The sequence below is a fragment of the Battus philenor genome, unplaced genomic scaffold, assembly GCF_028537555.1.
Source record: "Battus philenor isolate CCGP_79_NKW_IND1 unplaced genomic scaffold, ilBatPhil1.0.hap1 SCAF_30, whole genome shotgun sequence".
Lineage (NCBI taxonomy): Eukaryota > Metazoa > Arthropoda > Insecta > Lepidoptera > Papilionidae > Battus > Battus philenor.
Genome location: NW_027181694.1, coordinates 4,801,868 through 4,826,299, shown reverse-complemented (window position 1 = coordinate 4,826,299; position 24,432 = coordinate 4,801,868). Strand labels below are relative to the sequence as shown.

Below are 24,432 nucleotides of genomic sequence, written 5' to 3'. Positions count from 1 at the left end.
AAAATAATGGCAACACAGCAAGAAAGGCACTTATACTAAAACCTATGTAAACACTTAAGTAAACAAATACTGGTAATACCTGAAAGTGACCATAGATAAAAGTTTACAATTGCTCACAAAACTTTTCAAACTACCCACAGTTGTAAAACATCAATATTTTAAAATCAATTATTACAATATCATTATAAAATGTATCACAAAATATTTTATATCTAGAATCAGGCACCGATGGAATGTCAAATCACAACCAATTAAATACTCCAAGTCAAATAGAACGTCTAACGTATCTCCTTTAAAAATGTATATTATAATCGATTTAAAACTAATTCGAATAATCGATTACATTCTATACCTATTTTTGACTTTTAAATATCACGTTAACGGTTTTGGAATATTATATAAGTTAACAAGTAAATATAGATTACGTACTTTAAGACGATCAACAAGAAAAACAAGTCACAGAGTAATAAGAAAAAAGTTTAGATCTGCGTAAAGATTTTCAGAAATTATAATAGATGTTAACATTAAAGCTTGAATATATAACAGTGAACGAATGGTTTTTTAGCTTGCCGCGATAATTTGTTTTTAATTATCAACCGTTCACTGTGTGCTATTCCCTTAGCTATATTCACTTAGGCATGTGAGGTCGCACCATAGAATTGTTATCAAATAAAACTGAAGATTTTTAAAGAGAATGTCGAAATTTTTGGCATAGATAAAAATATCAGACTAGAATAATTTCAAATCGGCAGTAGACAGTATCTATCGGTGGGATTACATATCCAAAACGTATATGATTTGAATACGCTTTGTTTTATCTTAGCAGAGAAAATACGTTCATTTAATGAAGTAAACTAAATTTTAATGTCTAAAAATATTTAAGATTACATCCATGCATTTTCGACTCAACATCACAAAATAATAAAACCTAATTTTGTAATATCACAGGGATGTACTAGAATGAGAATTTCAACTTCTCCCCGCCTAGGGTCGGATCGAAGCTCTTACTTCTTATAACGGTGGCCGACTGCTTGTCCACTAGGACAGTGAATTTCCCCTTGTTCGGGTATTCGCTCTTGATCTGCCACAACTCTGTGTTCAGGCCAGGATTCTTATCCTCTAAGAGATCGAGTAAAATATTAAAATCTTCCTTGTTCTCCGGTAAAATGTTTGACGGTACTTTCAGTGATAGCTTGCAGAAGCTTTCCGTGGATTTCTCGTTCAGGAATCCAATTTCGCGTGAACTTCTCTGTTGATCAACGTATTTGATGACATCGTAGGTTATCTCACTTCCAACGTTTTTAATATCCGACGACGTTTCGTAATCGGATTTATCCGTATCCGTTCTAGAGTAACCCATCTCGTTCTTCGATTTAGGTGTATCTGTTTGTACATCGTTTTTCTTATCGTGCTTCCTATCTAGGTATTCCAAGCTCTTCTTCGGTCTTATAAGTGATTGTAGATGACCAAGTTTGAACTGTACTGCGCTAGATCCAATGTACTTATTGAAGTTCGCATTGGATATCACCTGCGCGGACAGCTTGTCGATCTGCAACACTACGTCCAGCTTAGCTTTGGATCGTACAATGCTTATCTTCCTCCAGTACTTGGTGCGTAACCTTGGATTCTGTTTTTGCAGTATAGATATCACTTCATCCGTGTCTTTATCAGTTTTAACCACCATGCTCACGATACCAACAGCGCCTCGGAACTCTGTTGACTTGAGATTGAGATGCAATTTGGTATTTACTACTGAAATGTGATCCTCGATCCACTGTTTTGTGATTACATCTTTGCAAATGATGAAGATTACGCCGTCGAAGAGGTACATATCGTGTATTTTGGGTATGACCGCCCTCGGTGCGTTCTTGACAGAGTCCAACACGATACTGTTCATTCCGTTTTTGATCGTGAAGAACAGTGCCTCGTCTACCCTCGTCTCTGGATAATTTGACGGGCCGACGTACAGCTTCAGGTCGTCTGCGACCAGGTCGGAGTAGTGATTGGTCCGTATACGAGTGAGAGACGAACTCATTATGTCAGAGTCGATCGGACAGTACATTTCCTTGGACACCTGCTCCCATAGTGCTTCAGTTTCCACGTTTTCGACAGTCGATTTTGTGTCTGTTTCGTTAAAACTAACATCCTTCCTCTTCCTATCTATTATCCTGAAAGTTATAGCTTCGTCATTGTACATGAATTCAAATTCTGGATTTTTGATAATGTCGATGGACTCTGGTTCGATGCCGAATTGCCTCTTCTGTTTTCCGGCTACATCGGAGTAGTACTTCCAGCAATCCGGTTTTAAGGTGGGGTATTTCTCAACCAGCTTGGATATGATTTCCTTCGATTCTAAATGCGCCAGTTCTTTGGGAAGTCGCATCACTACCCTGGTGAAACGTACGAGGTTGTTCACGTCCTTAAACACAAGCTTCAGGCTTGTAGAATTAACGAATTTGGGCAGGATCTCCGACAAATACTCCTTAGTTTCTAGACTGTCGCAGATGTAGATTACAGCACCGTTGGAGAGGTAGACGTCTTGGAACTTTGGTATAATGAGGTTGGTGAAGCGTCTGTTTTTGATGTCCTTGTGAAGGTACTCTTTGAAGAGGCGTTTCAGCCTGCGAATGTGCGTGCCTTCGAGCTTTGTGTTTGGATACCCCTCGAGGGTGATGGCGACCTTGAGTTCGGCGTCTACGTGCAGGTAGTTGGTGCGCCTGTGGTACGCGATGCCTCTGTTGCTGTCAATGGTTACGGTACTGTTCCTGGCCATGAGGTTCTCGTTGCTAGCTGCCAGAGAGTCTGTCACCTCAGTGAGCGCAGCTGCTGAGGATGCCGTTTCATCCCTGCCCTTGCGAATCTCATCTCGAGTCGTATCGTTATCTTGAATGCTCGTCGTATCATGTATGTTTTCCGACCAAACATTCGTTTCATTTCTATCGTCTATATATTCGATCTCCTTCAATCTCTTGAGTTTGTTCTCGGAATTTTCTAGATCCTTAGTTTCTACAGAGTCGTTTTGGTCTCTGGTCAAGTCTTTCATTTCTGCTGCGACCTTCATGTTCACCGAAGACCCGGCCGTGGTGACAATTTCCTCTGATTTCATTTCGTCCAGCAACTTGACTCTAGACGCCACGCTGCTTAAGTCGTCTCGCAACTCGGTTAGGAAGTTCTCATAATATATCTCAGTGTACCCGGTGAGTTCAAATTCCATAATATTGTAGTCTATCACATTCTTAAACGTTGGCCCGCGAATAATTTCCCCGGACACCCTGTCGATCAGAAAAGATGTACACTCCATACTGTCGGAGATCTTTTGAGCGTAAATTTTCCAAAGGTCCGTTTTCAGCGTCGGATTAAAGTACTGCAGCAGTTTAAAAACGTCGAGAGCAGTAGCGGGCCAGCAAGACTTTGGGATTTTCAGCACGCCTAGACATATTCTTTTAACTTTAGACCCTAATACGATGAGCTCACATTTCATTCTCTCCTCTAGACCTACCGACACGCGTACAATCCAATCCCTCGTGTCCAAATCCCTGCAGATACAAACTATAGCGCCTCTGTTCAAGTAATAGTCGAGGAATGAAGGTACTTTCTTGAGCAAGCCGGCTTTCAGCTGCATGTCAATGATACTGCTAAGCGAGCGCTGAAAGTTCTCCATCTGCCTCAGTCGCATCTTCGACTTGGGGTAGCCGTTCGGAGCAATAACAACCTTCAGCTTTTCATCTACTATGTCTAAATAATCGGAATTTCTCAACTGTATTAGGCGATTGGTCTCGTCGTGTTCCTCGTTGCTGGAGAAATCACTGAACTTAAATTCGTATAGCATCCCTCCACTTTCCTTGTCGCTCTCCCGTCTCTCGCTTGTGAAGTCGGATCTTTTACTAACAGACTCCGGGCCTTTAGAGTCCTTGCTTAAGTCTATTGTTTTGGAGGTTGGGTTCGATGTGGTGATCTTCGACGTGCCTGTAATTTTACTGCCTACGTCTGACTTATCTTGCGAGTCCCACGCGAGGTTTATCTGGCTCTTCTCCTCGCACTGCACGCAAGTGGAGGCAGACGAGCAGTCGCCGGAGCTGGACTTGGCCCAGGAACGCTGCCGTTTCACATTCTGCAGACAAACGCTCGGTATCGGTGTCAGAACAACTATCCACTGCTACGTTCTATTTTCTACTTCTATATATTTACTTATTGTACACCAAAAGGACATCAAAAGAGATCTCATGTAATAGGCGAAGGTCAAATACGAGGAGTATCACGGCACGAGATTTCTGCCAGACAAACGTTAAACTTCCACGTAATTAATAACGTTTCTTACCTCTCTTACAAAGTACAATTAAAAAGAAAGTTTTGAAAATATTTTCAAAGGTTGTATCCTAGCCAAGTTATGCGATAAATACCGATGCAATGGATGCTTGTTGTTTTAAAGCAAAAGAACTTTTGTCTTTATAGGTTGAAAAACCCAAAACAATAATTTCATTACATGCATTAATGTGATAGTTCACTACCTATCTTAAATTGTAAGTGTAAAAATCTCCACCATTAAGCGACTGCGTAAAAATCTAACATAGAAAAAACTCAACTAGAAAATAAGTTATGAATTGCTAAAACTTATAACCATTTTCCATCGTTGTTTGACAATTCGTGAAATTTGCAATCGTAACTTGAAGATACTACCTCGCAATTCCCGCAATTTAGAGTTGACTGTTTCAGTTACCATGTGTTCAGTGAGTTTTTACGATTGTTGTTTCACTAGACGCTTGTACGTATCAACGTGTATAAATATAAAATAGCACAAAAATATAGTTGAGTGTAAAACCAAAACAAATCAATAAAATTACGTGACGTTTCACGGTGCGCCAGCCGAGCCGGGCTGGAACTAGGCGAGCAAACCTTCGCGGGAATCCATCGAAATGTACGATTACTGATTTGTCTTTTCAGCTGATAGACCTTGTGGGTGACAAGGCATAGGCCTAACGCAAAGATCACCGGCCTTGCGCTGCCCGTGTCCAGCGACTGGGGAGCCTCCTACTCACACTGCGTCTAATCGGTTAGTGGTCACCAAGAACCTGTCGTATCTAATAGATTCAGGCGTTACTTTGCGGAAGTCCTAAGTAAGATGTGGCGTGCATATCGCGCGTCACTCGCTAACCGCTCCGCCTTTGGACCGCGCCTCGAAACACGCGTCGCCTAGCAACGACCTCTTACCCACGTGTCGGCAGCTTCGGTTATGAAACGGATAGATGATAGATGGCGCCACAGTAGACGCAACAAAAGTTTGCATCGCGCTGTTGAGAGTCTCCCCGCTCATTATAAGTGCTAGCGGAGGTGTGGTCAACATTAACAAGAAGCTACAGAACTACCTAATCTCCCACAAAGAAAAGGACTAATATATAGCTACTTCCGCTATGTAGCCACTCGATGTTTGGCACTAATCGGCGTAACAACTCCTGAAGATGCCCCATGAAGAGGTGAAACTCGTGTTGAGTGATTTAAAGGTGGTAGATGTGTAATTCGCATTGTTTGCCGCATGCGCATTTATCAACAGGCTGGTGCACTTTATTGCACGACTACTGCTATATATAAGTAGCTATATATTAGTCCTTTTCTTACTTAAGAACCTGTCGGCCAAAACGTCCCTCGGTTGCACGAGCAATGTGCCCCGCCCACTTCAAGTTTAAACGAGCAATCCTTCGAGCCACGTCGGTGATTCTGGTTCTTCTGCAAATCTTATTTCTGATTCGATTTCGCAACGAAAGTCCGAGCATAACCCTCTCTTTTGCTCTCTGTTTAACGATGGGCCTTCTTATGTAGTTCGTCGTCAATGACCACGTTTCGGATCCGTGTTCAAACAAAAGAGAAGAGATTTCGGAGTTTCTTGAACGCTGCCCATGTGAGTTGGATTCAGCGAGTTATCTCATCTCTTTCTCGATGTTGGATTTACCAAACATAACTGATTGCGTTGGGTGGTTCAATACGAAAAGAGTGGATAATTCTAGTATTTCGATAATTTTATTGCTTCTAGCCCTAAGGTTTTTACACCTTCGTCGGATATGAGTTCACGGAGCGGAAGGGTCCGTGAACTATACTACAAACTAAAGCATTTGTGTTTCAGAACCCACATTTGACACTTTGATGGAGGTTGAGGCAGCTAAGACGATTCTTGCCTGGTCATGTCAGTGTTGATGTTTGGTGTAGTGCGTGTGGAGTGAGGATTAGAGGGCAGCGTGGACTACTCGGCAATCTAAGGAAGGATACTGATCCTATCTCGGATCGCTCACGCTGTTCGTGACGACGGGGTAGGGCGGCCGACGCCGTTTACGTAACGGACGGTGGAAGGGGATAATAATTTAAAAGCAGCGCATGCGCGCCACTTGCAATTGCGTAGCCGACATTAGAACTATTACAAATTGATTTCCTATTAGTAGCTATTATTAGCTTATTATTTAACTAGTTCCCTAGATGGCGCTAATAAGCCATTTTTGGTACGTTACTGTTGACAGTAACACTTGTAAAATGATCACTCTGAAATATGTTATATTTTCTTTTCGTTCATTTTTTTTTTGACTAATCATTTCTGGAAAAGTCTATGAGAACAGATAATGTACAATAATTACTTTAATACGTATTACTTGTAATATGCCTCAATTTCATTAGCTCAAACTCAGGCTTTGTTGGAATCATTGTTCACCAGATTACTTCGTTAAAATCACAAAATCGATTATAGAGGAATCGGAGTACATTGTAATAAAACATACAAATCTACTGCCGATTAATTGAGTTAAACATATTTAAATGTTACCATTTAATAGTGTTTACAAAAATAAGAAGTCTTTGATACAAATGTATATGTAGCAGGGGTGGCCAAGCTGCAGCTCTTTGAACAATTATTTTTGGCTCAGGTTGATTGTTTAAATTTCGAATTATTTAAATATTTGAATCTATATCACCTATGTCAACTAATACTTATTATTCCACCATAAAATCAGCGCAATCTAAGCACCGATCATTGTCTTAACTTGTGCCATTATATCTAACTTCAATACACATATTTTGTACTTTTAAATAATTTCAATAAATATGATTTTTGTAGAAAAAAACATCCCTCTCTTCAAAATTGCATGCAAAAAAATTTAAATTTCTTAACATGACTAACACTATCAAAGAACTTAGCCATCATCCCTGATGTATAGGATATATATAGTAACATCTTGTATCCAGTTGAACTAGAATTTTAATTAGAATCGACAATGGTGGTTATTTTTATTGAATAACTAAAGAGTTATAATAAAGTTTAAAATATCTTACCGCATCCCCACTGCCAACACCCAAGCTCTCAGAATCGACTGGCTCGCTGACCCTGAAATGACATTTAAAAATTAGTTCCGTTTCTTAAAAGTCAATAAAAATAAAAGTCAAAGCATATCTCTTCAACATTGGAACTTTCACAAAAATTTTTTACACACATCAACTTGTATTTAAACTCTATTTTATTTGTGACTCTTCTCTGTTTCTTAAGGTGTTAGTTGTGAAGGAGCTGGAAGAAACTCTACAATAGCACATACTTTAATACTTAAACAATATTGATTTATATATTTACATTTTGTGCCAGATATAGTTAAACATAAATTTAAAAAAAAATTATTCAAGCAACAGCCAAGGACTGTTGTCATTTAAATATTCTTTTATTAAATAATATGCCCTTTAAGTCTATTTATTATAATATGTGTTTTTAATTTAACGGCACCATTTATTAATTTTAATAATTAAAAATTAAATTTTAATATAGTTTTGCGGATTTTTATTAATAAAATCTGTTTCCATTTATCAAAAATTAAATAAAGATTATCCAATGAACAAAAAGTGTAATGTATTTTTCATTCATTACGCTGTGTATACTTTAATAAAACCTTTTTGATGTTATTCAAAAAAGAAGAATAATAAGCAAACATTAGACTCACCATGCCCAAATTTTTTTTTCCAATTGCAGTCTTGGAAATAAAATTACAGCTCATTTATTGTATTATATTAATATTAAATAAATTTATATTATACTGTATGCAAACCAAAGACTAATGTTGAAGATTATGTCATGTCAGCCTAACCTCTTAAACCACAACATATTATTGGGGGGTAGACACATACATAGTATATACATACATATACCGTATTTACACACACACACACACACACATACATATTAATATATATATATACATTTATATATATATATGTATAAATATTTAAATATATATATATATAGTTATGTATGTGTATACATGTATACGTAAGTATTCTTATATGTATGTATTTGTATGTATATACACCCTAAGCTGTCCTCTCCTTGTGTCTCTCATCTCCATCCAAAGGTTATCTGGTAGATCACCTCGAAACATAATGGATCTTGTACCATACGAATTGTTACTTTTTTTTCCTCTATTTATTGTCTATGGTGTACAAAAAAAGTGTTAATAAATAAATAAATACATAATTCTTGCAGGTCGATTATATTGAAACTGTATTGTAAAACTCAAAATTATGTTAGTGATGGCGGAGCAAGACAAAAGTTTTGTTCATATTTTTATAACTATTTCAAAATCCTTTAAGGGAGTATCGGCCGCACCGTTCGATCAGTCTGCTGTCAATTCTCTTCTCCTTAGCCCCCTCCTCGCCGCTCCTTCCTAAGGCTAAGGCTAGGTACAGCAGTTTCGGTAGCACTATGATACGCACCTTTCGTTCAAATTCTTTACGACGATCCTTCCGTCGGCCAAAATGGATCTGGTCGTTCCCAGCATTCCCTGCAACCAAGTTACCAGCATGAAATTAATTTATTAGCATAACAAATCTATAGTGTTATATATATATATATATATATATATATATATATATATATATATATATATATATAATGTATCTGTTAATAATTTTCAACAGCCAACTCCAATTCAATAAGTAATGAATTGTTTAAAAATTTGCTTATGTATTGTGGGTATAGCGCATTTAAGTATCATGGATTGAATTTGAAATAAAAAAAATCGGTTGTGGACCAGACTGTGTTGCAACCTATCCCGCATTCAGAGGACCTTGGTTTGACTCTGAATGCTGGTTGGAAAGTAAAATAGATGAGACGAGCATCACCTACATAACAAAAGACAAAGGATGCAGAGTAGGCCTTCCTCAGCTACTGCAAGGAGGTTATTGAAAATTTAACCTGGAGGAATAAAAGTTATAATTAATATAGGGTCAGGTAAGCAGATTTACATAAAGACAAAGTGTAATTGTAAGTATCAAAATATGATCATAATAAAAATAAAAATAAAACAATTTATTGTGATAAATGTAACATCTGCGATACAAATAAAAATTAAAAATAAATATTGTGATAACCTGTTGTAAAATCCCTGTACTGTGATAATTGAGAAGAGGATGAAAAGCGATGCAAAGAAGGAAATTAGGAATGAATGAGAATGTAAGACTGTGTGATGTATGATAGAAAAATACAAGAATATGACAATAAAAAGAAATGTGAAAAAATTACTAAACACAAAATAGTCCTATTCCCAAAAATAAGACAAAGCATACAAAGGGTCCTCAATAACTTGGACGATAAAAAAACTACCCTTGGTCATCTTATATCAATTGATGCGGTCTGGAACCTGAATGACTTGTAAGGTTGGCTATCCGCGTTGTGTACAGACGTTATATCTTGCGCTTGCCGATTCAAGGTCTCCACACGCTTGGGCTCCAATGATAAACAATGATAATTTCTTCTGTAGCAATCCCTTACCGATTTTTTTCCAGTACGATTGAGAATCAGCATGCGCTGTTTGCACTGCAGCTGTGCTTCTTGCAGCTTCAGGTGTTCCATCTTCAACTGAACCAGCTCCAGGTGGAGTTCAGGGTCCATATTGTCGACTAATCCCTGGAAAATTAAAAGCGATTGTTGAATGGTTATCAATTTGTAGAATAATCCGTTTAATTGGTCATGACACCTATGATACAGACATCTTAGGTTCAAATATTCAATATGTTGGAGCTACAATTAACATGGCGCATCGAACCGGGGAATCCCACGCCAGAGTGCTCTATTTTTTCATCGGGCGAAAGAGAGCGCTATACAATACATCTCGCCTTGTTATTGGCTGACGGTTTTTATTTGGTTGAAGTTTGTTTTTGTAGTATTTAGAATCGGCGCAAATATGTCTATATAAGTTTGGTCGGTATACACACTTCTAGTATACATTTTGTGTTGTTATTACCTACGAGACCTACCGGCCCTAGGAAGAATTCCACAAACTCTGGTTAAATGCTATTTAACAAAGATAATTTAACATCTTTATTTCTGAAAAAATACAAGATTAATGGTTCTGCTTTCAAATTATATGTAACAGTCAAAGAAGAGATCAGAGCATTTGCAAAGTCTTGAAATCAATGCCTAACTGACTATCTAAACTAATTGGAAGCCCAAACTTCTTTACTTCTTTCTCTTAATTGGCAAATAATACCAAAGATCTGTATAGGCATAACATCTTTGATCTGAAGAATGGATTTGGCTCTGTGTGGAAAGGGAGTGACTTTGCTTTAAGTTACCCCTAGTCTGATATTACTCCACACTCATTATCGGCTTATAGGCAGTAGACCAATTGTAAATTAATGCAGAAAGAAAAAAACTTTCTGTATGTTCTGTATGTTAATTTGATAAAATTTAGACCGAATTTAAAATCTTATGCAATGATACCCTACAACTAAAAACGTGTGTATGTGTGATAGTTTTTAATGCATCCAGGTCTGAAAAATTCCCACAATGAACACAGTTATTTATTTAATATTCTTTATTGTATATGCTAGGATACATTTAAATAGTTTCCTATTAAGAAAAAAGAGTACATGTACAAAACATACATATTTACTAACATACATACATATGTATAATACATATAATATGTACAATACAATAATATATTAAAACATCAAACTGACTTGGATCACACTTGCCTCAAAAAGAATAAAGAAACAGAGGAAGAAAAAGAAATGAATTAACAGATTGGTCAGTCATAGTTGTAATAAATTTTTCTTAACCAATTTCTTAAAAATACATAGCAAGTTAGCACACCTTATTTTCAACGGTAAATCATTCCACAAACATATGGCTTGTGCGGTAAAAGATTTGGCTATAAACAGAGAAGAATGCGCTGCAAATTTTAATTTCAGATTCTCTGATGATCTCAAAAAACCTCTCATATGTATCACGACGAAATTGAAACCTTGATTATTTTTACTATAGAGAAGATAACAAATGTGAGTTATTTCTTTTCAAAAATGTCCTGCATTTAAATTAAATCTGACATTTTGTTTAATTAATTTCTTTTCAGAAATACATCTCATATTAAACTCACCAGCTCATCTTCCACAATGACATCCTCCACATCACCATCACCGTTAACAGAGAGTGATCTATTCTCCAGCTTCCTGTTATAGGAGAAATTACTTAAATGATTAATATTGAATGTATATATGCATATTAACAACTAGACTGATCCTATCCATTGTGATTAAATATTAATCATCATCCTTCCAGCCTTTGGTTGGCTTTTGCTTGACATAGGCCACTTCCTAAGTTTATCCAGTCAATTATAAGCCAGCTAAATATCCAATTATAAGAGTGCTAAATACCTTCCGCATAAATCTTTTATCTCATCAATGTTCTATGAAAAGTTCTAGTATCCTCTAAAGAGTCATATCAACCTTATAGGAATCTTATGAGCTTGAATATATATTTTTAAACCTGCCATTGAGAAGAAGGATCCTACTAAAGAATGCACCGTGGCAGCCTTAAACTCTTGAGTATGGTGCTTGTCAACCACAAAACTGTACCCACAGCCGATCATAGACTTTAATCGTCAACCAGGAAATATTAACCTTCCTTTGCAATTACATTTTATTACATTACTTACATTAGGCAAACCTCATGCGTCATATCAGGGAGAACTTGGTGTGATATCAAAATATAGCATTTATTGTAACACTCTAAAAAACTTGCAATATGAATAAAATAACAGGTTAATTTTCAAATTTTTCATTTATAAAAATAAAACTAAAATAATTATGAAACTCCAAAATAGAAATGTCTATGTTTTGTCGTTCTCATCACAAATCTATTAAAGAGCAAGATGTATTCAGTCTCGTGGCAAGTTACAACCAGCTGAGAAAGTTCACTTGTAGCTATATAGTAGACAGTCATACCAAAGTGGTAAATATTTATTTGTGAATGGTATATATTTGTCACATTTTAGACCAAGAGTACGACAAATTAAATCTACTAACAAATACCCACTTCTTCTATTTAGTTAAATATTGCAAAAACTTACTGTAAAAACTCAATTTAATTTACAAAAAAGTAGTAAAAGCTACAATTAAAAATCAAAATATTATTGCCAGATACTAGATAATGTTTTTGTATTTTACAAGAACTTCGATTAATTAATATTAACCTTGGAATCATTGTTACAATTGAGTCTAAAACTAGACGTAACAGAGACCTTAAGATACCGTAAGCTCATCCTGTGTTATTCCGACAAACTATATAACTATAATAATTAACAAGTATGTCAGGTCTACCCATGAAATGTCGAGAAAATAAAAATAATCCGCGAAAGACTCTGTTAAAATTTTGTTGTACTTCTGCGTTTAATATTCACGTATATCCAAGAAATCATTGATTAAAATAAAAACATATATGTTCATCAAAACAAAATCGATGTAATATTTATAAACAAAAAAGTTAACAAAGTACGATAATTATCGTCTTAGGAAGGTAGCTTATAAATTATAATGTTGTTAAAGCCTTCTCCGATAAAGATGTTTTGAATTTAAATAACTATTGAATTTAAAACTCATTTTTCAAAAACTTACGAAACATTTTCCTCGTGTTCTGTTATTGACGCAAAGTATTTATTTAATAGCATTATTTCGTTTAAACTACTTTGATACAATTATATTATTACATATATTATACAACAGTAAAAACTAAAATTAATTTTAAATATATAATGAAAACTGTGAGTATAATCCAAATTTCAATTTAAACGTCAAAAACACGCTCCACTACACGCAGATGTTCTGAATACCACGTGCTAGAGATGCAACAGTCGTAATAAAATACGTAATCATTAACGATTATTTTTAAATATTTCAAAAATAAATCGATTTGATAATTTATCTTTAATGTCTTGTATTAATCAAAACACAATTAAGTTTTACTATCATAAATAAACAAAATGCAGCTATACTTAATAGTTTAAATATTTTTTTTAAAATAACCGTAATCGAATGTCAATCGGTAATCCTACGATTCAACACAACACTAACATGTCAAATTTATTTTGTTTACGCTGTTAAAATATTCGTTAAAATATAAAAGATTTTTAGATTTATTTTAACAATGTTTATTTTTTTAGATATTTCTTTTTGAAGATTACGTTTTATTAATTTCAAAAGCCTATTTTTATTCATTTGTTTATTGAATTTCGGATTTGGGTTGTCGTAGATTTCTGTTCACACAAGTCACAGAGATCTCATTCGATGGGTTTTAGTTAGTCGACGAAGCCGTCGTGCGGATTATTTATACATTATGCTACCGCGAAACAACCTTGGAAATTGAACCACAATTTCTACTACTACTTTTCTATAATTTGAGTCAAAGTACCTAATTTTTAATGAATATTAACTATTTTCCTCGGAACTGTGATATACGCGATATTGTTACCCTAGAACCAAAACAAATTTTGTGTACTTAAAAACTTTGTGGTTGCCAACTCCATAAGCAATGTAAATGTTTTTACAATAGAATCCTAGATAAGGTTGAGAAAGCTTCTATTGCCAGATTATAAAAATAATATCAAAATATGTTTGTGTGCTACGGGTTACTACATTGTAAATGACTTTATAGAAGACAGTACGCTTGAATGTGCTTATATGATATTTTATATTATTTAAAAATATATATATCAGAAATGGCCAAGCTCTGATAGTGCAAGCCATTTTTCAAAATTCAAAATTTTTTCACGCCACAATTGAATACGCAATTGTATTACGCAAAAGGATAATTTCTATTACAAAAATCATATTTATTGAAATTATTTAAACAAAAGTACAAAATATTTGCATTGAATTTAGATATAATAGCACACATATATGACAACACTCCTAATAATACTTAAGAGGTGGTAAAATGATCGGTGTGTGGATTTGGTTAATTTTCTGGTGGAATAATAATAATTATTATTCACGCCAGTAATAAGTTTCGATTTCCCAGAAGCTGACATGGGTTATATAAATTTAAACATTGAAATAATTAGACAATCAATTATAGCCAAAATTAGTCATTGAAGAACCACAGTATGGCCACTTCTGATATTTAGTCCAACTGAGTTACTTTTGCATATTTATCTCTGGTCATTTATCATCCCATACGAGACAGACTCGACTTCAGATCAGATATGTAATTGAGTCCATACGTTAAAATTTTGAAAATTGAATGAAGAAAAAAAATATTTAGATGTTTAATTTGGTTGCAGAGCTAGTGTTTTCCTGTTTCTTTTTAATTCTTAATCTAATACAGTTCTCATGGATTAATAATACATTTGCTTAACATATTCTTTTAAATATTTTTCATGCAGAAAATCTTCGTATTGGCTTAACCACACTACCTAAACTATCATAACTTGCTCCATATGTCCAATGCTGGACCTAATTCCTATTTATTTGTTATCTTTACAATATGCCTTCCACTGATTTAAATCAGAAGGAAAATATTCAATGCAAATATAGTTCCAATGGTTCCTTTGGTAGAAGCATGGTTGCACAAGACAGACCCAAGTTGAAATTGTTCGTGGAGGCCCATGGCAAGAGGCGCATTAAATTGCTAGATATACTTTGATAAAAAAAAAATTACTAGATATAATTTGAAAAACCCTAGTCCGAAACATTAATACAAAATAAAAATGCTAATACAGTGTGATTGGTTGTAGATGGGAAAACTTTAAAAAAAATAAATGTTAAGTTCATTTGTAAACATAAAATGACCACCATGATTTGACTTAGACTGCATTTGAATCATTTTTGGAAATAAGACCACAGTCCTTGTCTTTCAGTTTTTAAATTGCTATAAATCTGCTGGCAAAGAAATTTTAAAGTCTTATATGCCGTGTGTGCCGCTGTTACATTAATTTTAAAGAGTATAAATAAAGCCTTTTTACATTAATAATTTTTTGTATTGGAATGCAACAAAAAAAATGTTATATTTATTTAAGCAAATAACTTCTGGCAGTAAATAGTCTGCGAGAACAGCATTTGTAACAACAAAAACCTGAATATAAATAAGTCTTTTTATTACTTTATTTTAAAATTTTGTGAAATAGTCTTGATTTTCAACAAACTCTCTGAAAGATATAGCGAATTATTGAGGTATCTCAAGCAAGGAAGGCAGTGGTTGATACCCCGAGAAGAAAAAAGGAACTCTTTGAGAACCACTATTTTATGTAAAATAGCATTAAATGAGTTTTTATTGTTTAAGTGAATGTGTATTTAATGGTCTTTGAGGAAAGGCAGCCCTGTATCTGGCTGCATTGAACTGCCATTCCGACTAGAACATATACTAAACATTTAAACCTAAAACTAATTTTACTGGCACACATAACAATATAGTTATTGTTCCTATTATTTTTAACCCTTTGCACTCTGAGATTATTTTCACATTTCCTTGTAACAACTCGATAATGACATATATATATATTATCATGAATAAAGCATTTGTTTCAGCAACAAGTTTCTTATCAATTCTGCTGTACAAAACAATTGCATTTCGAATAGCTGGAATAAAACTTTATGCCGGCAGTGCTGATATTCCAAGCTTAATATACATGTTACCGTTACATTGTTGTCTTGGTTTTATATTTAGCAGAGTCTAATAGCGAGAATTGCAATTTGCTATTACAGCCAATTTGTTACTTTTAATTATCTGGTGGTTAAATGACATTTGACATATTAAACATAAAAGCTCACCGAGTGATCCTCTCCTTACTGGAAACACTTGCTTTGTCATTTTGAGAACTTTGATTGTACATCTTTTCCTTTGATTTGCTCTGAGGTTTTTTCTAAAAATAAATACATTATATTGCTATATATATATATATAATATTGCTATGACAATAAAACTTTATAAAAAGAAAATTGAACAAAGTAAGCATTGATAAATCAAAAATAATTTAAAATTATATTGCATACCTTCAAAATACAAAAAAATAAAGTATATAAACTTATTATTCTCTTTTTAGAAAAAGCACAGCACAATACATTACAACACACTAATTAGCAAAAGGAATTGAAAATAAAGCTATTAAAATAGCGTTGTTTTTAAATTTAAGGGGAATCCCCAAGTTATGATGGCATGGAGCATTAGACACAGGTGTTCCCATGTTATAAAAAAAAATTTTTTTTTTCAAAATTAAAGACTCGGACCCAAAATAACACAACCTCAAAAATCTAACGACGCACAGTGAACATGTATACTAAGCAGCGACGCAAAGCAAGATACTGTGTACTTAGAATTTAGAAATACCTTTACATTATTATTATTTAAGCACTAACCTTATGTGCAATGTACACATTCAACTTGAGTGGATCAGTCTTGTTCAGTTTCATCATCGCAAGTTTTGCTTCCCTGCAACAACACAAATAGTTGATGAATCTCAAAACAAGTAAGTACAGGGAGGGCCACGGATGAGTACGAATTTAAAATCGCTATAGCGTTGGAACGGGGTAAGGGAGCGGGGTGCGGGAGGTGGGGGATCTGTAGCTCGGTTCTCGGAAATTTTGTCGCGATGGAGCACTTTCCGGGTGAACAGCGTGCGTTCTGTGTTAAAAATTATTACAAAAATGCCGATTCGGACGTTATTGTTCGACGTTTATTTCGCTCTCACTATGGATTGCATGACTTAAAACAGTGTCCGAGTGAAAGTTTGATTAGGGCGTGGGTCAAAAAGTTCGAGGTTCCGGTTCGACCCTCAATCAGAAATCTAAGGGGCCCAAAAGGACAACAAGGTCAGAGAAAAACATAAACGAAGTCGGAGCTTCCGTACTTCGCAATCCTGGGCAATCAACTCGCAAGCGATCAGCAGAGCTCTCTGTATCAAGAACGACTTTGCGTCGAATCTTGAAGAAAGATTTAAAATTGCACCCCTATAAACTTCAACTAGTGCAAGATTTGAAGCCGAATGATCACAATTTACGACGTGATTTCGTCAAAACAATGTTTGAGCGGTTTCGGCGCTTCAACAATATTATTTTTTCAAACGAAGCCCATTTTCACTTAAATGGGCACGTAAATAAACAAAATAGTCGTTATTGGGCCTCAGACAATCCACGTTTCAAACACCAAAAGCCTTTGCATTCGCCAAAAGTGACAGTTTGGGCGGCTATTTCAGCACACGGAATCATCGGACCCTTTTTCTTTGAAGACCAGCGAGGGAATTCTGTGACAGTAAATACTGAGTGATACATAGCCATGTTACGCCATATTTTTTTCCCGCAGCTGTCAGAATTTCAAGGGTACAATAGTGCGACATGGTTTCAACAAGATGGCGCCACATGCCATACATCTAACGAGAGTTTGGCAGTCTTAAAGGAGAAGTTCGCTGGAAAACTCGTTTCGCGCCGAGGTGACATTCCATGGCCACCTAGGAGTCCGGGAGTCCGGCGAATTCAGGAAACAATTACAAATACTTTAACATTTATACATATACATATACAACTAATAAAACTTGACATACAACTAATAATGATATATGTTGAAAACAACAAACCTCACACTCTGTTTTTAGTTTCACACTTTGTTTATTAGTTTTGGTGTGAAATTTTACGAAACAATGGCCTAAGTGTATCAGTTGTCATGAAATGTATCACAGTAATATGTGATTTCTCTCCTCCACACATGCTACGGACAGAACAACTTTTGCAGTCCTTTTTTGGCCTTTTGAACATTATGTGTAGCTTCCCATACACATACATATACCACATACATACACATATATATCCCATACATACACGTACACTGAGACTAACTAACCTGTGTTGTAATATATGGCCACAATGACAGCGGAGCCTAGTCAAAAGGTATCTTAATGCACATCGTAAATAAAGATTGAAAAAAAAATAGTAAATAAAGATTGAATTATAAAGTAGAAATGCCGCTCTAGTACTAAGGGTTAACAAAGAAATACTTATTTCTCCAAGATTCATTGAAGTTCATCCAAAGCTGAGATACTTTAAATTGAGGGTATAGTAAAAATCAGCTAATCCAATTTTAAAGAGTGTTTTTTTTTATTATTGTTCCACAGTCCTGTTTATATACAGGATGATTGTTTATAGGTGTAAAGGCTTAGAGGTGAAGAGGCTTAGCCCAATTGTCAGCAAAAGCTTTAAAGCTTTTACCGCCTATTTCCAATCACCATGTCTAAGGTGATGACTATGAATAATGTCACATTAATTTATTTTTACATTTGAATATGACAGACCAACAGCTTCTGGTAGTACAAATTCTGCAATGACAGGTAGTAAATACAACTTAATTTTAATACAATACTCAGAAATAAATATTTCACATCGACCTTTGGAAAGAGGCAATCGGCTCATTTCAGCTTCGTAGAGCGTTATCTCTGTCGCACGAAATACAAACAGTCTAGTATCTATTAGGAGCTGTTAAAACAAGTATCATTTGTTTCTTTTAATGATGATTTTTATTTTTTGTACAAAATACACCAGTTTTTCTATAAGTGGCTTTAGGTTGGGGTAAAAAAAATGATCACTTTATGTTTATGTATTTAATTATTTAAGAAAATTATAACTGTTATAAAACCTGACCTCTGAGAGCAGATAGTGAAATGGAAATAACTGAGAATTAGAATTATTATTATTATAATGTCTCATTTAGTATTAAAAATAAATCATAATAAGTCATAATGGTTTGTATTTCGTGCGACAGTAATAACGTTCTACGAAGCCGAAATTATCCATGTCTCTTTCCAAAGGTCGGTTTGCAATATTGATGCCGGATACTGTACATTGATATACCAATTTAAGAAAAACCCTTTCATACCATTATTATTTCTGAAACCATTAATTATTGGGTAAGGCATACCATACATTATTTGACAGTATGTGAGCTATGTGTAAATTACTGTAAAAGTTTCACACCTATTACCTATATTTTGTACTTAAAATTGATTGTATTTATAAAAGATTTATATTTCAGGCTGGCCAAATCAAATACTGAATACTACGTTATCCTTTAGAGAAATGTTATAAGCATATACTTACCCTGGTGTTTCATACGCCACTAATCCATAACGTTTCTGATAATCTCTGCTAAGAAAAACCTCAACGAGAGCTCCATATTTAGCGAACACTGTCCTCAAACCTTCCTCATTGAGAGTTTTTGGTATATTTGTGATGTACAGACGACACTGATCCAGCTGAACTCCCCCACTGTGGAACAGTGCAAATAAATATTTCAGTTATATGTATTACCTGGTTTATGTTTACACACAGGGAACAGATATTTCTCCTAAAAAAAATCAGAAGTAATAAATTAAAATGGTTTACACAAGCGCAATGTAATAAAATACATATGTACTGTACTTTTTCGAAGATGTTTGTGCTGTTAGGCCTTAGGCTTTTACAGCTACATCTGATACAAGTTCATGGAGCGGAATGGTCCATGAACATACTAAAAACTAAAGTATTTGTGTTTCAGAAATTGCATTTGACACCTTTATGGAGATTGAAGCAGCAAAGACAAGGTTTACCTGGTTATGTCAATGTTGAGAAAAAGATGTCTTATAAAATGTGTATAACGAGACTACATGAATATTAACAGATTTATTGTAGCAGAACCTAAAAACTAGAAACCTACAACCAAGCAAAGATCGCCGCGATGGAGGGGATAAAGGAGTAATGGCACATGTATTCTGATAGGAGTGCTAGAAATAAATGCAGATAGAAGAACAGTCAATTTTATTAGTTAATAATTTAGACAAGAACAATTTGAAGTTCAAAATATTAAATTTTCCAAATGCAGCTGTAAAAGTATGAATTCAAGCAGCTCTTTCAAAGGAATATGGGTAGCCTGTATTATTTTATTGTAAGTACTAAAATAGAGATTCACATTGTGAGATAATTACTGATTTAACATTGAAAATCAGTATCCTGACACAAGATCTTTAGGAAACTATGAAAATAAAAAAAAATAAAAAAAGTTGGTGAGAGTCACGAGAAGTCACTGGATGCAAGCAATGCAAGACTGGTAACAGTTGTGGTCTTTGGGGCTAGGCCTTTGCCTTATAGTGGGCATTTATCGGCTGACATGACGGTGATTAAAAACAAAACATAAAATAGTTTTTCAACACAAAACAAAATAAAATATTACTTGACAAACACTAAACATTCAACATCCCAATAATTTTCATTACATGGTGTTTAATTTTTCTAAAATAATTACAGAGTAAATAGGTTTTTGGTGAAACAGTTACGAATTTAATGTACTTGTGTGCTGTTTGGGCTATGGGTGAGTGTTTGCCCAAGTTAGCCTGTGTTCAGGACTGCTTTTAACCCTTTGCACTTGAGAGGTGAGTCTCACTCACCATGCAGTCTGATGCCACAACTTGAGAGGTAACTATTGTTAACCACTACATTCCTCGTTAAATTGATGTGCGCTGGTAATTGTTCATATTTTGTCCTTTTGACATGGGTTCCTACACTGTTTGTATAAACCTACGAAGTTTAAAATAATATTTCTTCAAATGCAGATGCAACTTTCTTATCGAAATTACTAGACAGCGCAGAGTCTATAAAAGTTGAATTTTGAATCTTTGATATGTAAACATTTTTTTTTGTGTAAAGCTGCATAATATTCTAACAGGAGTAGGAAAGATTGCAAAATTTGCTTTCAATAAAATCAACATGCCAAAAGACATCAAACAACACATTACTGTAACACTTATTCCAAAAGCCCAAGCATACATCTTGGCAATTTTTTAAATTTTTTTTAAAAAAATATCAAACAAAACAAAATTATGAAGATTTGTATTTAAGAAATTATGTTTGTAAAGATGTCAAGATACTAAAATATAAAAGTTTTGTATGTGTAAATATTTTACACTAAAAATAGTAAGTTCCCGAGATTGATTGAATTGTCCCGAGTTGCTGGTTCGTCTGCATGGAGACATCCTTGAGTTGAAAGGGTTAATAATGGGCAAAGGCAATGTGGAATTCTTGCTAAGAATTACCTAGGTTCAGAATCCTCACTGGATTATTACACCATGGTACTGAATATTTAAGGTCAAAATCCACTAGACCATGGATGCACAGACCGCGGCCCGCCGGTTGAATACTGGTGGCCCGCCGACAGCAAAAATAATACTCGTACATTCGAAAAATATTGAATTGAAATTCTAATTACTATCAATTCTTTATTGTCTTTAATTACCTATACTGCTGGCAGGCAGCCCACCATCAGTTCATCATTTGCCCGAGTGGCCCTTAGACTTAATAAGTTTGTGCAACTACTAGACTCATAATTTTTGTTTATTAAAAACGGGGAACATAATATTCAATTCATCATCATTTCTGCTATAGGATGCCCATTGCTGAACAAGGCCTCCCCAATTGATTTCCAATACTAATAACTGGAAGTGGTCTGCTTCTAGGTACAGGTTCTTGCAATATGCTCTCTTTATCTTTATCTTGCAATATGGTATCTTGCAAGTCATGTTGTGTTCGAAGGTAAGTGGTATCCACTCCAAAACTTTGCTCTATAGCTTAGCCTTAATATAAAAAACCTGTTTATATACCAAGGTCAATGAAGCAGCTTAAAAAATAGCTTGTTTGAAGTGGCTGTGGGCAGGGGACATAGCATGTGCAGGTCATGGCGATTGAGGCGAAAAGGCTCTCAAGTGGCTACCAGAAGCCAGTAAACTCAGTGTTCATGAGCAAACTAGGTGGACTTTCGACATAACTTATGAAGTCACGAGATGGAAGTAGCGCAACACTGGTCATTCAAGCAATCCTTGAAGAGGCCTATGCCTTGCTATGTGTCTATAGGCTGATATTATAATGAATATTCAATTACATTTAATAAATTTTCAAACATTCTCTACCTCTTTATTAAAAGCTGTATTATTTTAGTTTTAATTATAAAATAAGCAGTTTTACCTGGAATTATCATCAGGATATTGTGGTTCAAATGTGGAATCATTATAGTCCTCTCTCATTGGATCCCAGTCTTGACTATGGTTGTTCAAGCTCCAGTTTGCCATTAAGCTGTAACAAATGTCAATTCTAAATCTAATTTTATCTAAAAATAGTGATTTCTTAACCTTGTTAGCCCTGGAAATAGAGATAAACTTGTTATATTCTAGGCTTCATAAAATTATTATCTTTTGGCAACTTTGTATGGTATAACAATATGTCAACATAAATCCATTGAATAAACAGTGATATCAAAGCTTAAGAATTAATTTCTCTGTTGCTTTGTTATTGACATTGTAAGTGACCACAAAAGATCTGTCTGAATCTGTTGTAGGCATGTCTCAGGGCGCATTTGGAGCCCTCATAGCTTTAGTTGAAAGATGCCATAATAGAGGAAATTCGATCTGATTCTAGTTTCAGTCAAATAGGGCTAATTTGGCATTCTCGTGCATCCATAAGTGTTCAGGTTTATTAATCCTATGTGGGTAAATAAATTAAAAACATTTTCATCTTCGTCTCGGGGTACATAAAATTATTTATTTTCCGTTTGGTCGCCCCGTCAACGATTTGAAAAAGGCTATCCACTAAAATAACTATTACGCTTTCATGAAATATATTTAAATAGGGTTATGGCATGTAAAAACTATACATCGTTTTTTATATACATAACTATTAATAGTTACTTACTTATGGGCCGCAAAAGTAGAAAATTTTAAGATTTAAATTTCAAATTCGTTATTACGACTGTCACTTTAAACATTTACACATTAAATTAATTCATGCTATGGTATTTCGTTACAATCTATTTATATTGATAAATCAATATTTATAAATGCGTGTAACACACCAGTATTTCAAAAATATTCTCACATGTCAACAAAAATATAAGCATGGGTCGTAATTCAAAATAAAGATTCAAATTCTTCTCTTTCAAATACCAAACAGTAAAAATAAAATATCTTTAATAATTATTATGTTAATAATGAATGAACTTACTAAAATAATTGTATAAAGTTGCGAAAACAATAAAACACCGGCAAAAACAAAATCTGAAATTTGTCCTTTCTCGTCTATCAGATAGAAACAGAAACTAGCAAACTAAATTGAATAAAGCTGAACCAATCACAGATTATTAAAACAATAAAACATGCGACTTTACTTAAGAAAATCTTTATCGCTGTCTTAGAAAGAATGAAAGAAAGAAGAGGAAGTTATGATATAATATATTGACCATATAATTTATAACAAACATAAAGTATTTTTCAAAATAATTTGAATTATTTTGTTAACATAACATGAAGTCTTAGTAATGTAAAAAGTAGTAATCTAAAAAGGATCAATTTAGTAGTCGAAAAATTTAAAATATCCAATATGTTATACGGTTTTTATTAAATTATTTCCAAGAACTTTCCATCACCCTCCATGTAAAGTTTGATGCTGTCTAAATCAATGAGCAATCTGCAACATAAACTTCCCCAGCAGACGTTTCAAAAGCTCTGAGTCCATCTTTCGGCGATCCAATATGTATTATTATGAGAAGGTTTTTAATTTCAGGAATCAGGTAATCATATAATACCATGAACCGTATGGCAGATTTGCCAAAAGTTTTATAGTAGTGAAGTCCTGGAACCCTGGAATTGGCGGATACTTTGTCGCGGTTTAGACTCTAAGGTACCAAGCATCATCAAACATCATACAAGTCTCCTCAAGCAAAAATACTCCTGTGTCATGAATACGACAGGATCTAATTTTCAGATTGTGTTTGTTTGCTAGTTGTTGAATCACATTTTTCGTTTGCTGCAGGTTTTCTTCCCTGTATTTAAAGAATAACCATTTCTATCGACAAAAATGATTCCAATTTATCTGGTTTCAATTTGTAGTAAAATACATTGGAAGTAAATATTTCTGACGCTGGTCTAACTTTGGATGACTAAACTATATTGTAATGAGGTAGAAAAAATTTATATTTTGAACCAATACATACAGTTACAATTTAATTACTTAAATTGAATTATGAATACCTGCAGTTTCATACGTAAAAGCATTTTCTCAAAATAGTCCGTGTGGATTAAGTCATTTATTACACTATTTGTGAGTTAGTGGTTGTGAGTCATGAAAGGTGATTTCCGA

At 34.5% G+C, this 24,432-nt stretch overlaps 1 protein-coding gene across 2 annotated transcripts; it reads right to left on the bottom strand.

Annotated features, from left to right (window-relative positions):
• Positions 1 to 207: 207 nt before the first annotated feature.
• LOC137927314 (uncharacterized) lies at positions 208 to 23,381 on the bottom strand. 2 transcript variants are annotated; one of them, XM_068771102.1, is made up of 10 exons: positions 23,299 to 23,381; positions 22,267 to 22,374; positions 19,375 to 19,542; positions 16,648 to 16,720; positions 16,063 to 16,154; positions 11,397 to 11,469; positions 9,788 to 9,922; positions 8,731 to 8,798; positions 7,309 to 7,360; positions 208 to 4,111 (listed from the first exon to the last, which is right to left on the bottom strand). In XM_068771102.1, the coding sequence occupies exons 2-10, from the start codon at positions 22,368 to 22,370 to the stop codon at positions 956 to 958; spliced, it is 3,921 nt and encodes a 1,306-aa protein (XP_068627203.1). In that variant the 5' UTR covers positions 22,371 to 22,374; positions 23,299 to 23,381; the 3' UTR covers positions 208 to 955. The 2 variants fall into 2 exon arrangements, with proteins under 2 accessions (XP_068627203.1, XP_068627204.1); XM_068771103.1 differs by lacking the exons at positions 16,063 to 16,154; positions 16,648 to 16,720; positions 19,375 to 19,542; positions 22,267 to 22,374; positions 23,299 to 23,381 and adding an exon at positions 12,913 to 12,992.
• Between the last annotated feature and the right edge of the window lie 1,051 nt (positions 23,382 to 24,432).

Excerpts from the sequence above, each read along its gene's own strand:
- LOC137927314 (XM_068771102.1), bottom strand. The coding sequence starts at position 22,370 with ATGGCAAACTGGAGCTTGAACAACCATAGTCAAGACTGGGATCCAATG. Across the intron at positions 19,543-22,266 it reads TATCCTGATGATAATTCCAG|TGGGGGAGTTCAGCTGGATC; the intron begins GTAAAACTGCTT and ends ACTGTTCCACAG. Across the intron at positions 16,721-19,374 it reads GTGGCGTATGAAACACCAGG|GGAAGCAAAACTTGCGATGA; the intron begins GTAAGTATATGC and ends GTGTTGTTGCAG.